At 30.0% G+C, this 19,020-nt stretch overlaps 1 protein-coding gene across 1 annotated transcript in view; it reads right to left on the minus strand.

Moving 5' to 3' along the window:
- LOC107456095 (uncharacterized) overlaps positions 1–19,020 on the minus strand; it is a 75,172-nt gene that overhangs the window by 29,250 nt on the left and 26,902 nt on the right. Inside the window, exons 4-12 of the mRNA XM_043051133.2 lie at positions 16,206–16,322; positions 13,789–13,992; positions 11,204–11,407; positions 6,781–6,879; positions 6,566–6,664; positions 4,862–4,963; positions 4,686–4,787; positions 907–1,005; positions 641–769 (exon numbers count right to left, since the gene is read on the minus strand). Coding sequence (XP_042907067.2) covers positions 641–769; positions 907–1,005; positions 4,686–4,787; positions 4,862–4,963; positions 6,566–6,664; positions 6,781–6,879; positions 11,204–11,407; positions 13,789–13,992; positions 16,206–16,322 — 1,155 coding nt within the window. The remainder of the gene's footprint in view (positions 1–640; positions 770–906; positions 1,006–4,685; positions 4,788–4,861; positions 4,964–6,565; positions 6,665–6,780; positions 6,880–11,203; positions 11,408–13,788; positions 13,993–16,205; positions 16,323–19,020) is intronic.

Below are 19,020 nucleotides of genomic sequence, written 5' to 3' on the forward strand. Positions count from 1 at the left end.
ATTATGACGGTAAAGTTTTGGTGGTGTCAACTATTAGAAGAATCTATTTGAGAACAAATAATACTCTTTAAAATGGATAAAATAAACAAAAAAATATTAGAGAGTAATTATAATTTTTACAATTTAGTTTTTTTTTATGACATTTGCCTTTTAATTTACTAATAAATCAGTATTTTACATTAATTTGTTTAATAAAGTTATTCAATTTTTTCCAAGAGGCAAATTTATACCTAGGTCTAGCACTTTTCCAGCTCCTTATCATAAACATGCATCACTTAATACAGTTAAGTGATATCATTTATTTCTAAATAAGATTTTTATTTTATTTTTAGAAACTGTCATAATTGGACTCACTTAAATTTTTAAAGAAGAAATCACATAAAAAGATAAAATTGTTGAAAGATAAAAATTCAAAAACGCTATATTTGCAATCAAAATAAAGTTTATTAGTATTATAGAAAAGTAACTAAAGTTATTAATCATAGCACGTTTGCAAATTATTTTTGTTTTGTTTGAAAAGAGAACGAAATTAAGTAATGAAAGTTTGATTCAATACAAACCAAACGTGCTTACAAATAAATATGTAAATTTTTACTCATCATAAGATTTTAAGGAATAGATTCAGAACTGAACTAATTACCTTATTTGGCTGATTAATGTAATTGTTGAGTTGGAGTTCTGTGACACTGGACTTCTTATGATATATTACGCTTTTAGCTATTTCATGATGGCAGTTTTTGACTGCAACATGTAATACACTTTCCCCATGCTTAAAAGAAGAAAAAAATTGGACGTTTTTAAACATACAATTTCAAATCAGTTCAAAAAACAAGAAAATACTCCACATAATGAAATTTTGATTTTCAAAATGTTTGAAAAGTAGAAACAAGAAAAAGAAATCGTTACTTTTGAGAGACTGTCTAATTCGGCCCCATCTTCCAATAGTTGTAATACAGTTTTTAGTTGACCATGACGAGCGGCATTATGAAGAGGTGTTTCTCCATCCTGAAAAAATAATGAAAAATCTTTTCATTGAAACAAACTATCTAAACTTTGGTTAATACAGTAAAACTCATTAGCCAACTATCTAAACAAACTATCTAAACTTTGGCTAATACAGTAAAACCCAATCTAAGCTAGAAGTTTTTACTTGAAAGAAATAAGTAATTTAAATATTTATACTTTTTAAGCTGTAAGATAAAATAATAAAAAAAATCATAAATGTGTATTGCACAATTGATATGCAGAAGTAGTTTTCGATTTTATAAGCATATTCTGTTATATTATTGAAATTTAACTTTAATAGTAACAGACTTAAACATTAACCTTTAAACTCAGATGGGACACCGGTGTTCATTTTATATATTTTTTTCTGACGCTCTAATTACAAGCAAAAATATATTTTGGTACTTTTCAATTAAAAAAAACAGCCTAATAGTTACTAAAAAAATCTGTTATTTCGTCGGAATTACATTTATACTAATATATAAAAATCTAAAATAAGGAGTTTGAAAAAATTTTTTTAACCTTTATATTCCAAGATTTATCAATAATTCCTTTTGCATGTTAAAGAAATTGCAATGATGAAAAACTGTTTTTCTTAGATCTAAATAACTGCACATAAGTGCAAATTTGAAAAATTAGTATTTAAAAGTAAACAGTGATTGGATGATTTTACCTTTAACGTAAGAAAAGAGACCGGTGTTTCATAGCCATTAATTATTAAAATACAAAATGTAATATTTTTCACGTATTTTGACATTAAATTAATACAAAATAAAGAAAAAGAATATGAAAAATATGTCAAATAAGAATTCATTTCCAGTTTCGCTCTTTCAGTATAATCTTGTTAAAAACAGTGCAAGTGTCGTAAGCTAATGAAACCGCACATTTTCTGGCAAATTTTTGACATTCGAATTTTTTTTTCAGCATTCCATAAACGAAGAATTTCCCCATGTTCTTCAGCTTTTCTTATTCATCTATGTCCAACTATCACTTTCTAAATATCATCCATTCGAAGCACAACCTCATTACCTATTCACACATACTCTTTTAACGACGTCGTTAAATCTATCCGGTTCTGCAGTCATCTACTCATCATCAAATCAGTTTCATAGTCTTCTATTCCCGATTAATCATTCTCTCTACATTTTTATAACACATGTTTTTTTTGAAACAAGTGTGAGCTACACAGAGCTACTCAGAGCTCCTAATTAGCTAGGAATTCCGGATAAACTTGTGCCGCTTATTAAGTCGACTTTAACTCACACTTTCTTCTGAATAAAGCTATCTAGCAAACACACAGAATTTTTTGAAATCGTATATGGTGTGAGACAGGGCGGCGCTCTTGTCTGTCTTCTTTTCAACTTGGCGCTGGGAATGGGTGATTCGTGATACCGGTGCTAACACTCGAGGCACAATATTCACTAAAACAATGCAAATCCTGGCATGGACAAAATAAAACTTTGGTGGAAGCAGTTTAAGAATTCTTCAGAAAATATGCATCTAGTTGTTAACGAAGACAGGATCAAATACACGTCAATTATTATAACTCCTACAAATTACAAATTTTTAAAAACCAGAAATTCTAAATTTGAAAATTTCACTTATCTCGGTTCAGATATTATTGCCTCAAATGACATAAGCACAGAAATAAAGGGACTCATTATAGCAGCTAATCAATACCTTCATGGCTTAAGAACATTTCTAAAGTCATAATTAATTAAAAGACGAACAAAAATAATGCTATAGAAAACAATCATTAGACCAGTTTTAACTTATGGGTCCTAAACACGGTCTTTAACTAAATCAAAAGCAGACCTGCTTGTTGTTTTTGAGAGAAATATTTTCCGAAGATTCCGAAGAAATATTTTCCGAGAAATATTTCCTTGAGAAATATTTTCCGCGCAATAAATGTGGATGACTTATGGAAACAACGACATAATTTTGAGCTATGTAGGCTATTCAAGGAAGGATGTCAACTAATACATCAAAATAAGTCACTAAAGCTTGCGGGTCACGTCTGCCTAATGGATCCTTCTTTCTTGACATTTAAGATCTTCAATTATAAATCAATTGCAACTAGAGTTAGGCCTAAGATCAGCTGGCCTGACTGTGTGGAAGAGGATTTTGAAATCCTAAGAATTACTAACAGAAGAAAAATCGCAAAGAAACGAGCAGAATGGAGGAAGGTTCTAGAGAAGGCTCTGTCCCACAAAGGGCTGTCATACCAATAGAATAAGTGTGAAAGTGAAAAACAAACAAACAGGGACCACAGAATTGGGGCACCTAGAGATTTCTCCTAGAATCCGGAGTTTTTAAAGACTTCTGTCTATGAAAATGTTATTTTTCTGATAATTTTCCAAGCTTTGAACGGAACTTTTATAAACTGAAAAAACTTTTTTAACCGAAAAAGATTAAATACAAAATTTTTCACAGTTTTGTATAAAAGAAGCAGGAGAAAAAATGGTAGAGAGAGTATAAACTTCTTTAACGGGAAGACATTTTAAAAACCTTTTATTCGATAATATTTACTTTTCAGTTTTGTATTTTTTGCAAAATGTGTGGTACTAAGAACTATTATTTGAAAATCAGAATTTCTGTTAAACCATTATTATACGGACAAAAAAATTGCCTTTTTCTTACAATAAATGTTATCACCATGCAATTGGACAATTTTAACAGAATGTATTTCTTCATATATAAATAAAATTGAAATTTATTTTAAGTTTCATTCCCATCAGCAGTCTAAACATATTTCTTCTCTTTCATTTTCAACAAGCAGAATGATATCATCTTGAATATTAACTATTATATCTGACTTTGAATTTTTAGAGGGTTGTTTTTTTTCGAGTGAACGAAGGGCCTAAAGACAAGTTTTGAGTTTCAAAATTAGTTTCAACGCATGAAGAAAAACAAATTTTATCAAAGTATTTGAATTCAGGTAAATGGTTTTAGAAAAACGCTGGGATTTATGATGATTGTAAGATTGTTTTAAAACCAACAGAGCGTTTTCTTTGCCTAAAGACTTCTTTTTGCTTAATGCATTTCCTGTAAAAAAATTCCTATTGTTTTTTAAACAGAAACGTTTACCAATTAACGAATCTGCACCAACCTTGGCCAATGAAAGACGCCGTCGGTTAAGTAAAAATTAAAAGGAGTATTTTGGTTCAAAATTTTTTTTCCAAAGAGAACTGTTACGGTTTTTTGGTTGTTTGTTTTGTTGCTTCTTGATTTCGATAATTGAAAAAAATGTAACAGCCATTCTTTATGGCTTAGTTTGCGTTACAGAAATACAGCACATTCGTCACCAAATTAAAAGCAGGAAAAATTCTTTTCGATGTTTATGTCTGACTTAACTTAAAATTTTTTGAAAAGTAAAAATAAATAAATAAAAACATAATTTAGGAAAAGATGCAAAAACGGAAAAATCAGGATTCTTTTTACAGTTTAAAATTTTTTCTGGACACTTACAGATATAAATTTTCTAATTTGCTAATAATATTATTAAATAAATCAGATATAATAGATATAAATTTTATATTTGCTAATTTGTGTGCTCTAAAGAGCACACAAGTAAGCAAATAGAGTTCTTTTCTTTAAAATATTTGTGTAAAAAAAGAACTCAATTTAAGTGGTAATTGATAAAAATCTGATTTACAATAATTAAAAAAATTAAAATATACCTCATTTCTTGCATTTACATCAGCTCCACTTTTAATAATAAGCTCAGCACATTTATGACCATCTAGAACACCAGCTGCCATATGCAAAGCAGTCTCTCCATTCTATTTAAAATTGGATTTTATTAATGCAAAAAATTATGATATGATTTATTTTATGATATTAAAGGAAAACTTACTTTTCCAGCTTTCATTTGCACATTTGCTCCATGGCCGAGTAAGATTTCTACTACCTCAGGTTGGTTTGCCTGAACTGCTAAATGCAAAGCAGTAAAGTTCTCCTAAAATATTAAAAATATATCCAATAGTGATATTTGTAACTATTAAATTAATGATACAAATATATCATTTTTTTGGTAACTTTTAATATAAAGTATGCTTTTTTAATTTAAAATTCCATGTTTAGTTAATTAAAGAGACTGTTACGTTATCTAAGATTCTTGATAGCAATAACATAATTTTTCTTTCTTCCAGAATGATAAGTTAAATGCACGCGTTTCGAGTCAGAAGCACTTACCATTAACTTTATGGTGCAAATTCGCTGTTTCCATAATAAGAAGTTAAATTGAATAATGTTATCAATTCTAAGGATCAATTTAAACGATAATATAATTAAAATGGGTACTATTGCACGAAGACGCTATACTTCTCTTTCAATTACATATTAATGACTTAAAAATTAAAATCAAGAAAAATACCAGCTAAGCTACCTGTGGAACTATGGAAACTATGGAATTTCAAATGTTGAAATTTTTATTTTCACCTATCAAATTGCTAACAAATTATGACAGGATTACACTGCGAAAAATTCCAGGTTAAATGACGATAAAAAATACCGGCACTCACTCAAGATGGCGGTACATTTTTCCTAAAATCTATTTTTACCAGAACATGTAAATAAGAAGATGCTATACTTCTCTTTCAATTACATTAATAATTTAAAAATTAAGATAAAGGAAAATACGAGTTAAGATAAACTATGGAATTTTAAATGCTGAAAATTTTATTTTCAAATATCAAATTGCAAACAAATTATGACAAGTTTACTCTGCAAAAAATACCGGATCAAATGACGGTAAAAAGTACCTGCACTCAAGGTGGCGGTAATTTTTACAGTAAAATCCATTTTTACCAGAGCATGTTACGGAATAAAAAATCTGATACGTAATTTTTACAGTAATAATTACTGCAAAATCACTGAATCGCTCTAATTACATAAATATTACAGTAAATATTGCGGTATTGTACTGTAAAAACAGATTTTACGGTATAATGAACTTTCAACCGAAATTCCGGTACTTCACACTGTAATTTGATCCATAAATTTTTTACTGTGTATTTCTCCTCTCCATAACAGGTACCTAGTTTACTCTTGGTTTATCCAAATCTTTCTACACTTACATTTCATATTGCTAATGCAGTTGAAAGATAATTTTTCACGAATGCTTCCTAAGTGGTATCTTAAATTTGCAGCAAGTTTAAGCAATATTACAATTTAAAATGGCCCAAAGTTTCTAAGTGTGTAGATATATCTGTAAACTTCTTATACATACTCTGCATGCTAAAAATGCAAAAGCTATGCGTTAAGGACGAAGAATACTTCCATAACCTGTCAATAAAATACTTTTAATACCTGAAGTTGGAGAACAGACATATGGTGCTTTATTTTGAATGCGTAGATCTCATATATTTAATGTATAATGTGTATCGTGCATTTTAGTAAATTGATAAATATATATTATTGCTTAACAATAAATATAAATAATTATTTAAATAAAAATTGGGTTAATCAGCAATAAAATTAAGCCTATAAAACGAAGAATACCCTTGTTAATGATACATAAAAAAAATTATTAAAAGCTTTAAAAAAATAGCAAGCTTACTGGAGTTGTAGCGTCAACATTTTCCCCTCTGTCAAGCAAATTCCTTATAACCTCTACAAAGCCATGAGCAGCAGCTGTGTGAATAGCTTTCGTACCTGTCTGCAAAAATTAAATGTACAACGTATTTATAATATATTTATTGAATAAATAACTTAATAACATGTAAAATAAATAACTGATCTAAACATGTTTACTGAAATATTTTAGAAACCTACTTTATTAGACATATGAAGTGGAACACCTTTTTTAAGGAAGACTAATGCTGTTTCTTGATGCCCTGATTCAGAAGCTATGTGCATAAGGGTTCTTCCATCCTGAAAAATGTTATAACTTAAAAATCAAGTTTACGTTTGAAAATATGTTTCAGTTACCTTATTCATTAAATATTTTATACACTGTAAAAAATGGTAAAACTACTCTAGAATCTTTTCAAAATTATTTATCAGGAGTATCATGTGAAGTTACATAAAACTGAAAGTTTCTTCAATAATTCTGAAAAAAATTCACATAAGGCTCTGTAATTTCTCAGAAATAAAGAAAATAAAATTCTGTAAATTACTGCCCCAGTTATTAGATATTAAGATTTTTCAGACTTTGAAACCACCCAGTCTGCTCAACGGGGAACCAAACTTCTGCCGAAGCTGTGGCAGTCTCTACACTCAACACTGCCTGGTGGTTGTTTACTTATGAAATAAATAACAATATATTAAAATGTTTCAAAGAAAGTCTTTTTAGAAAATTGAAGAAAGAAGAACCGATATTTTCGGTAACTCTATTCAGATACTTCAAAGAAGCAAAGAAACGGAATTTACAAAGAAACAGAAATTACAGGCGTTTGAACAAGAACTTACAAGCATTGATTTAGATATAATTCAAGTAGAAAAAAATTGCATTTATAAATAACAGAATGCTTATTATTCTTGAAATATTCCAAAGCTATGCATTTACATTTGTCTACAAGAAATGCAAAAAATATATGTAAGTAGAATTCCACAATGCGCAAAGGAAGTAAGGCAACAACGTATAAGAGCATAAATAATGTAGTTAATGGAGACAGGTGATCATTTCGGTACTGCAACAAAAACTATCATTTACACCAAGACACAGAGCACCTATGATAAATGAAAAAAATTTAATGTCGATATAGTGATGATAGTTCTTACTAATGTAACAAGGTGATAATTTGCGTCTGTTAACTATATTACTTCTACTCTTATACATTTTTGTTCCACTTACGTTGGTTTACTTTTACAGTTTTTTTATTTTATCTACAATATTAAGACCTACTTTACCATAGATTACTCGTGATGAGTAATCTTGCTCTTCAAATCTGAAAATATATTGCTAGCTTCTAATAGAGAAGAAACGTTGTTTCCATAAATCATTTCTGTTTACTTCTTTAATTAAAAATATAACAATAATGAAAATACAGAAATATTATCATCTCGTAGAAAATTGTGTATCGGAAAATTGCATTAAATATAAATTCAGTTAATTTAAAAATCTTCAAGAATTCGCGGTAACGCATTTGAAATGTTTTTAGACAAATAAGCTTCATGTTATAAATAACGTTTGCTCATTTTTTTTGCTCATAACAAATAGGTTCTGAAATAAAATGATTTTTCTAGTAATTGTTATTAACATGTTACAACGACAATATTGAAAAAATTTTAAATTGTGGAAAAATTGAAGGGAATTAAGCATTGACTCATCGATAAAAAAGCTTAAGATATAAGTTATTTCTGTTAATTTCATTATCCAATAGAATGTTTCACATTTGGTTCTCTATTATATCGGTTTTAGAGATTCAATTCTCTGCCAGTTTAAAAAATCTTCTTGACAAAAGTGAAGCAGTTGTCATCGCCGTGGTTATGACATCAGAGATCGGACAACAGTACTTGCATGTCGTCTCCAAAAACAGTTATTTTAAGAGTTATTATAAATTAACATTAATTATTATAAATTAATAAAACAGTTATTATAAATTTGTAGAGTATATATAAAGTATATGTAAGCGTAAAGTAAATACTTACTTTGCTCATATTCTCACAAAACTGAAAATAAATGGTAACTTTTCTAAAATTTTCTTCGCTAAAATTTTATTATCTAATAGTTAAATCTTATAGAATACCTTTAGTCTCTAAGCATTATGTAAATGTCAAAAATTGTTTTTAATGTATCAAATACCACAAAGTCTCAGCTATTTTAACCTATTAGGAGTTTCATTGCGTGCCAGTTATGAAAGAGTTTACATGCAATATCTTTAGAAGGGAGTGTTGCATATTGGACCAATTTTAACTTTATTTTTATTTAAGTAAGAAGGTAATATCAAATAATTTTGAATATGGAAAATACATTCTACCTGCTTTTACGTTTTTCTCCCTCTCTCTTTATATATATATATATATATATATCAATTTCTCACTTGAAAAAAAAATAGTGCTTGATATTTTATAATTAGAAATGGTAAAAGACTTCACTTTCCTATTTAATTAAGCTGTAAACAAAGCGGTTTTACTACAGGTTTTTCTTCCTTTTTCAGTGTGACAAGAAACCCTACAACTCCCATATCTCACTCGCCCGCACTGTCAGAGACGCTATATCACGAGAAAAATTTTGCATCACAAATTCTTTCTTACTACCATAATGAATTTAAAAAAAATTAAAGTATGGNGTGCATTATCCTGTTGGTAAACACCATCCCCCGCAGGAAAAACTGTTGCCATGATTGGGTGAACCTGGTCTGCAACTATGTTCAAGTAGCTTACAGACGTCAGGGATTGTTTTATGAGGATCATGGGTCCTAATATGCCCCATGAAAACATTGTTCCTGGGCGAGAAACCATGAAAACCTGGGCGAGGCCATTGTTATAGATGGAGGGTGGTCATAATGTAATGGCTCTTCGGCGTGTATATAGTGTACGAATACTGTCATCAGAAAAAATGTTTTTTAACATAAAATTTTTTAATCTAACATCTCTTCATCAGAAGGAAAATTGGTCCAAAATACAACATCATGATGTACCTTAGACCCCCATTTGCTGCACTTATGACAATTGATGTTACTCCTTCGATAACATTAATTTTGTGTTCTTTTCTTTTGAATTTGTTAATTTATTGAATTTATTCATGCAATTAAAATATATTTTTAAATAGCCTGCATAGGCTAAAATAAATCAAGGTAATTATCTTGATTTATTTACCAATGATTACCAATGAATATTTTATGGGAAAATTTGAAAAATTTACAGATTAACTAAGAGCATAAGAATTTTTGCATATTGAGAGTTGCATAACTCACAAAAAATATGTATCTGTGCTAATATGATCTATTGTACATCTCTCAGTCATTAGTCTTTGTATTGTATTTTGAAATGGTACAAAATGGAATACAGTGACTAGTTTAAGGTACAACAGGCATACACTTTTTACTATGTTAGGCCTAACAAAAATAATTTATTTTTCTTCTAGATTTGGTATTTTGTCTTAAAAAGGATGACATTTTGGTACTTATTTGCCTTAGTTCTGTTTTCAAGTGCAAATACTATTTGGTATTAATTTCAACAAAATTAATTATAAAAAAATCACTCAGCAGTTGAAAAAAAAACTTTCTCCTGAACGGCGGTTCCCAATTTCTTCGACTGTGGAACACTAAACTATTGACTTTCGTTTGACGGGACCCTGTTGCTCATGAGCAATTCAGAAGAAATTAATTGAAAAAAAAACAACTAATGATTTTGAAAGTATTTAATATTGAGAATGAAGTTTTTCATCAATTCGTCAATAATAATCTTAAAATTAAGTTTTTGTCTGCTTAGCTTTTTATGTAAAGTTTTTCAGTTTAGTTTTTAAAAACAGAAATGAAATATTAGAAATGTTGGAAAATATTTATCAGGAAGCCCATTCGGGAATTTAGTATTATGAGTGTTGAATTTAGTATTATTTTTAAATTGAAAACAAAGTTATAGAATACTAAGAAAGCTTTTCTTATAAAAGCATATACTTTTCAAAATTCATTTTTTTAAAATTTTTTTGTAATTTCCTTCTTATTTGCAGTTTACTTTTACTTCATTTAAATAACCGCAATATTAAATAAATAATGATTATTGATTACCTATGAATATAATAGAGGGGGTTTCAAAACTCATTATTGGTCACTAGAACATGCTTTAAAAACCTGAAATGTTCATCCACACTATAGATGACAGCTGCCGTTAGCTATAACAATTGCATATACTGAATGCAAAATTATTTTCCACTGTAAAAAATTCCGAATCAAATTACGGTATAAAGTACCGGCACCGAATCCATTTTATCATAAAATCCATTTTTTCAGCAAAATATTCTACCATAACTTGTACAGTAGTATTTATTTACAGTAGTATTTATCAGAAATTTTACTGTAATTATTACTGTAAAAATTACGGTATATCAGATTTTTCATTCCATAATATGTTCTAGTAAAAACGGATTTCATGGTAAAAAGTACCGCCACCTTGAGTGACGGTACTTTTTATCATAATTTGTTCCAGAATTTGTTGCAGTATACTGAGTTGGAACATGCAAAGACACTTCAAGGAACATGCAAAAACACTTCCCCGTATATAATTTTCATTAAAAATTGTGTCTATTACATACCTTCGTCCTTTTGAAAATGGATGCTTTAAATTTATCTGCCAAAGTTTCCACTATAGTACTGTAACCTTTCTCAGCCGCTATGTGTAGTGGAGTACGATCTTGATTGTCATTTATGTTTGCATTGGCTCGAAATTGGAAAAATACTTTTAAAATTTCAGCATCTCCATGCTCACAAGCAACATGAAGAGGAGTCAAACCTTCAGTCTAAAATCAATAAGTTTAACATGTTTTATTACAGAACTGTGACATCAAACTTACTAATATCATTACTAAAATATTGACTAACCCGTGATCTTACACTTTCGTTTGGTCAATTTTTATTAAATTTAGAGTAAGAGAGTGGATATAAAAATGGCTGTTAGGGAGAAAGAATAAACTGTCAGAAATATATTTTAAAAGCTGGTGAAGTGATAAATCAGCTACAATTGTATTAAGATTGAAACTTAAAACTAATTTTGTAAATAATAATTTTTGAAAACCGTGTCTTTCGCTGCTTTTTATTTATTATTTTTTTAAAAAAATGAATTACTCCAGTCTTTAGTTCCGTAAATGTTTGTTTATATATTATATTAGAGGATCACAACAAATATAGTATTCGCATTTCTTTAAGGAAAGTAAAAAAAAAAATTGTTTTTTATAAAGGAAATACACTTTTTGTTTTATCCCTCGTCATAGTTTGCAGAGTTAAATAAAATAATTCATTACGTCTAGTAAAATATTTAAAGTACAATAATAGTTTATTATAATCAATGAATAACTTGTTAGATGTTATGGAGATACACTCTAACAAATGGTTTTGTTGTACTATATTGGTGTCTCAACTCATACACAACATGGAGAGTTATTTTTAAAAAAAATTAAAGCAACGATTTTCGCATATTAGTAATGGAGTATTCAGATTACAAATAATAAAATATTTTATCACTATTGCCAAAGCTGGAAAGTTACTGAAATTATAACTATTTAAAATTTAAAAATAAGAAAAATATGCATTTAAAAATAACAGAAGCGATTGAAAGTAAGATTGATTCCAATTTTACTAAATGAAACTATTTGTTACTGCCGCAGACAATAGACAAAGTGGNTTAGTTCTGTAAGTGTTTGTTTATATATTATATTAGAGGGTCACAACAAATATAGTATTCGCATTTCTTTAAGGAAAGTAAAAAAAAAATTGTTATTTATAAAGGAAATACACTTTTTGTTTTATCCCTCGTCATAGTTTGCAAAGTTAAATAAAATAATTCATTACGTCTAGTAAAATATTTAAAATACAATAATAGTTTATTATAAGCAATGAATAACTTGTTAGATGTTATGGAAATACACTCTAAACAAATGGTTTTGTTGTACTATATTGGTATCTCAACTCATACACAACATGGAGAGTTATTTTTAAAAAAAATTAAAACAACGATTTTCGCATATTAGTAATGGAATATTCAGATTACAAATAATAAAATATTTTATCATTGTTGCCAAGGCTGGAAAGTTACTGAAATTATAACTATTTAAAATTTAAAAATAAGAAAAATATGCATTTAAAAATAACAGAAGACAAAGTGGAATTTTTATATCCATCTTTGGCATTACGATATTATTGTACCTTGTGTAGTATACACGGTGTAGTGTATTAGTTTGAAGCGAAATAAGCAAATGTCCGAGTCAATTATTGAAATAACTTTTTCTCCTACACATAGAAACGTTAACATACTTTAACTTGGATAATTTAAAGCGTAACTCAAACTGAAGAGATAAACTTTCCAAGGATAGTTTAAAGCAAATGGAGTTCTATCTTTTGGTCTGCTATTTGGGTTATTTTATGTCATCGAAGCTTCGACTTTTTCCAAGGCTATACACAGAAGAGCCATTACATTATGACCACCCTGCTAATAACATGTAGGACCACCTTTAGCCCTCAAAACTGCTAGCACCCACCGTGGCATTGATTCCACGAGGTGCTGATAGGTAGTCTGAGGTATCTGGTATCAAGCGCTCACCAACTGGTCCTGCAATTCCCTCACATTGCGAGGGGATAGCGTGGCAGCACGAATTTATTTTTCCAAGTAGGACCACAAATGCTCTATTGGATTAAGGACAGGTGAATTTGGAAGCAAGACATGACTTGAAAGTCACTGGAATGTTCCTCGAACCAATCCATGACGATTCGATCCTTATGGCATGGTGCATTATCCTGTTAGTAAACACCTTGGCAAACAAGAATTCTGGTGGCCAAGGTAAACACCATCCCCCCGCATCAAAAACTGTTGCCATGAATGGGTGAACTATGTTCAAGTAGCTTACAGACGTCAGGGATTGTTCTATGAGAATTATGGGTCCTAATGTGCCTCCTGAAAACATTGCTCCTGGGCGAGAAACCATGAAAACCTGGGCGAGTTCATTGTTATAGATGGAGGGTGGTCATAATGTAATGGCTCTTCATTATATATACGAACCTATCAGCAGCTGTACCTGAAATTCAAACCCGGGTTACCCGTGTCAGAAGCGAATGCATATTCCCTGATTCATCATGGAACTTGGACAATAAGAGAATTGGAGAACTTTAAAATGGTTAAACTGCTTACATTCTGTGCATCAACATTTCCTCCACTGTTAAGAAGTAAGCGCAATAGTTCTCCGTTTTTTCGTCGAGTTGCAATGTGCATAGCAGTCTCACCGTCTTCTGCTGTTCTTGTTTTAAGTTGTTCTTTTTGTAAAGCTGTGAGTAATTCTCGACACAAACTGTTGTTGTCACTCTCAGCAGCCAAAAAGAGAGGAATTTTGCCATCCTGTTAAATAAATCATCATGAAGTGTAATCTAAGTTAAAAATGAAATAAAAAAATATCTGATTTGCTTTATTTTTTTTTGAGTACTTATTGTATTGTAAAAAAAATTCAAATCATAAAGTCGACTCTATGTTGCAAACATATATCACTTTATATGAAAGAGCTATGTCTTTACATAATTTTTTTAATGCAGTTTGTGGTGAGACAGGAATTATTTTTCATGGCAAAAGAATTATAACATTTGAAATGGATTAAAACACACACTTTTTGAATGTTATTTTTAATGTAAATCGTCCTAGAAATATGATAGTTTACTTTATTTTAATATTTATTGCATGAAGTTAGTGGTTACATTTGAATGAAGCTAAACATTCAAAGAAAAATATCCGAGATTTGCGTTATATCTTTTTTAATCTATGATTGCTTTTAGAATTTATAATAATATAATATGAACATGAATACTCGTTGAATATTTAATCTTATTTTGGTTTTATTTATTTAAATGTCATGAAAAATATATTGAACTTCTTTCGCATTTCCGCACTTTGAAATGAAATAATATTTTTCGGAAGAGATGTAAAAGGATTGGTTATCTTTTTGTCAATCATAGTTGCTTAAATATTTTTTGTTAGATATGAGGAGATTTGAACTAAAATATTGATAAAATGGGCACACTTCCAGAATTTCTATTTGATATGTTAGGTGGCAACTTAATGAAAAGGCATGCGCAAACCAATGTAAGCAAAATCGTAATAAAAAGTTTATAAAAAATCGACTCTGTTCATTATCATAATTCTAATCATATTAGAGATGGAATAGATGTCGATGTAATTAAATATTCGATGTGTTATGTGGGCATAAGTCAGGTAGGAATCAAATTCTAAATTTGCAAGCTTCTTACCAATCATGCGCAGATTGGTAAGAAGATTGGGTTTACGGCTACTAATGTTCAATTCCGTCGCCTTGTAATTTTGAACTCAATCCAGCAAGGGAACTCCTGGATCAAGTATTGGTAGAAATTTACCTTCGTGGAAGACTTTTTGATGGAACTAACCCACGCTTGTGTTACATGGAGAGGAAAAATACGAAAACCTCTCACGGTTAGCCTGCTGGCGAGGGAACTCTAGCTCATGGTCCGCCTACTACTGAGAATATTTTGCGCCAGCACTGTGGTCGGTGCGAGCCGAGTAAGGAACTCGTTTTAACCAGCCATCGCTGGGATTCGAACCCGGTTCACCTCATTGGAAGACGAATGCTCTATCCCCCGAGGCATCAAGGCTCAAGTATTTGCAACTGTAAAATATAAATGTAAAAAAAAAAACGCTTTCACTTTAATGCATTGATTTTTTGCAGCTTTATTGGTGATCCTATGCGCCACTCAGAATAACTCCCTCAATTTAAAAATGCGCTTACCACATCTTGACCATATCTACCGGTAAATAACGCACTTCCGGCGGCTAATCTATCTGAACTTCTATTATTTTTATTTTTTATTTTCAGATCGAATTCACTTTATATAAAAAAATAGGGGGCTACGACAAAACTCTATTTGCAGCCCCTTTTATATATATCGGCTACTATTTTTTCTCTAAAGCCGTGTAGGGGGATGTTTTTTTTTATTTTCTAAATGTACGAATTATCTTATATATAGCGAATTCAAATTAAATTCAAAAAATACAATTAGGAAAGGAGCTATAAATATAATCAATACTGTCAATAAGGAAAAACGTTTTATTTAAATTTTTAAATAAGAAAAAATATCGATTTCTGTGTTTTATAAGTTTAATTTTGCGTCGAGATTTCATTTGGAATCAATTTTTTGTGACTAATTTGTAATCATTGAATTTTAATTATTACTTAATTTAAACAAACTGTAAATCACAAGTTTAATAGCGCTTATTGAACGACACATGAAAAACATACTTTTGTTTTATTTTTAAAGTTACATAGCATAACTTTTAGTTAGTATAGATTTCAAATAGTACTCTTCTAAAAAATCATTAAAATAATACTGCTCTAGAAAATCTGATTTGATTTTGTTGAAAAATATCGTATTTATTAAGACTTTGATGGTGTTGTGCTTATTCAGAATGAAATCCAAAACTGAAATAGTTTGATATTGAGTGCACTTTTGTGAGTGCCACCTTTTACTTAATTCTCATATTTCCTATATTATGGTTAGTAATAGCAATAATGGAATTTAAAAAATGCTTACTTTGTCTTTACTAAGTCTCATTTCCTTTCCTGCACTTCTGAGCAAGATGCTTAAAGTTGCGGATGCTGATCCTCTTCCTTTGTGACAAAGTATATGTATAGGTAATTGATTTTTTGGCTAGAAGGAATAAAAGTTTAATGTCAGTCAGTGTAATGTTTTTTGTTTCTATGTCCTAAGAATTGTTGAAAAAAAGTCTTATTAAAAGAGCCATGAAAATCATGAGAAGTATCAGTTAAGGCTGTGTATCTTGAACTTTGGACTTGACAATTACCAAGATTTGATTAGAATGTGAGCCAACAAGATTTGAAAGGTTCATCTTACCCAGTTTAAGTAACTTAAGAGAGATTTTTATCATGCTAGACTAACAAATTGTACCACACTTTAGAATTTTTTCAGCTGTTTCAGCATGTACTAAAGATTTTCTACTGGGTTTAGGTTAACTAATCTTGTAGACCAAGCCAGGTATGCGATAACATGCGTGAGCGTCTATACAACCAGTCACATATTATACCCGCAAAGATAAACGATTCAAATTTCTACCATCTAGAAAAATAAGGGTATCAATATACTCATAAACATGTTGACTGATTGGTAACATCTGATAGTACTGAATGCTAAAATAAACTGCTGAATTATGGTAGTAACTGAATCAATGAGAGCGCTTAATTCATAATATGATAAATACATCTTAGCATCATAGATCATGACTTTTCGAGTAATGATTAATTTCTTCTGGAGTAAGATTATTATAAACTTTTATTCACATTGCTTATTACATTCTCTGTACAGTAATTCCTACTATGATCTTTGTATCTTTACCGCTGTATAATATCTTTGTGAGGAATATATTTGATATTATTTTAATTCAATCTATGCAGTTATGGTCTTTATTACTATAAACCAAAGAAGACATTTAAGCTATTTATTATTCTTAGAAAAAACTATCTTTGATGTATTTTAAAGATTTCCATACTTTTTATACATTTTTACTTCATTTAAAGATATTTTAAATATATTTAAGTATTATGTTTTCCATTTTTATACTTAATTCGAAACAACACATTATTTCATGGGTGACAGAAATTTTTTCCTCCGCAATAAATCCTTAAAAGGGTGGTCTTATACTATTATGACATTTAATAAAGTGGTTCCTATTTTTTTCAACTACTCAGCCTAATTGGTTTATTAAAATTAAATTGATGACTAAAGTATTAGATCACCGAAATTACAATTTCCTATATTAAAATAACTATTAATTTAGTTTTCTTGGTTGTATAAATTTACATCAAAATACACAGCTAAATTTAATAGTCTACTTTATAGGAGCAAATTTTCATAAATGGCACATTAAAATTCCGTCCATGACATTCGTGGCACGTGGTTTAGAATGAGGCGACTTTCAACACGCAACCAGGACTATCCGGCCTGCCATCTGTAAAGATAAACGAACAACAAAACCTACTGTCTTGAGCACCAAAGGATTCTTTACAACACACGCAATAAGTCACTTTCGTCGAAGAATCAGTCTTTAAATTTAGAGGTCGTAAACTAAGGGAAAGTTGAATCCTATTCACTATACTTCCTTTTCCGGTTTGCTGTGCATATATATACAAAAAGTGAAAAACTAGGTGTGATGTAAGTCTTGAAACATATTTCTTGGTCCTTGGTTATCATGCCAATGTCGGATGTTGGGTTAAGGCTTCGTGATCTCATCATAAAAGCATTTACTGAGGAAGCAATGCTAATTTGACTATTAAACCAAAGCATGTTGTATAAAATTCAAAGGATATAATGGCATGGTTTAAATTAAACCACATCTAAATATGGCGAAGAAAATTTTGTTATTAAACTAATTCTGAAAGCCCCTTATTTACTAGCCAGAAATCCAATTAATATGTTAAGATTTGATTTTTTGAAAAGAAGATTAAGGCTAAGCTGATTTTGGTTAGAGCTTTCAAATGCCATACCCGAATATATTTAAGCTCCTAGCCTCGTTTTTCAGAGCTTTAACTTTAAACTATCATGATAGAAACCTTTTGATTAGATGTCGGAGACAGCTCTTGACCTGGTACTTCTTCATCCACATCGCTCCAATGAGAGGACTTTCGTCCAAGGCAGATTTAATACCTTCCTTGTTGTGTTTACAAGCCAGTTGTTTAGCTTGATGATGGAACTCACAATCCTTAGATCAACCGACGATAACGAAGCCTTTACCGAGTGCGCCACCGGGGTGCTTAGAACAATACAGGATGGCTGTAAAATAACTTTTCCAACGTTTGATCTTTTGGTAAGAGAACTGTATAAAATTCCAGATCAAATAATGATTTAAAATATCTGTACTTTGGGTACATCATCAGTAAAATCCATTTTACCATAAAATTTTATGCCGAAATATTTACAGTTATATTTAATCAGAGTAATTCAGTGATTTTGTGGTTATTATCACTGTGAAAATTTCAGTCTATCAGATTTTTTGTTCCGTTACATGTTCCAGTGAAGACAGATTTTACGGAAAAAAGTAACAGTACCCTGAGTGTCGGTGCTTTCTACCGTAATTTTATCTGGGATTTTTTATAGTGTGTATTTTATTTTAATAACCGTCGTTGAACAGTCGACCCAATTTTTGGGTTTAAAGACTGCCAATGTTCATCTCCGTAGCATCGTAGCTTTGAACCCAATCCAGAAGATAAGGAAACTTCTGCATCAAGTATTGGTATAAATTTGCTTTCGTGAAGGACTTATTTGATTGAACTAATCGGTATTTTTTGCAGTGTATACTTTTCGAGAGAACGGATTAAATTTTGTGTGAATGTAT

Source organism: Parasteatoda tepidariorum, chromosome X1 (assembly GCF_043381705.1).
Source record: "Parasteatoda tepidariorum isolate YZ-2023 chromosome X1, CAS_Ptep_4.0, whole genome shotgun sequence".
NCBI lineage: Eukaryota > Metazoa > Arthropoda > Arachnida > Araneae > Theridiidae > Parasteatoda > Parasteatoda tepidariorum.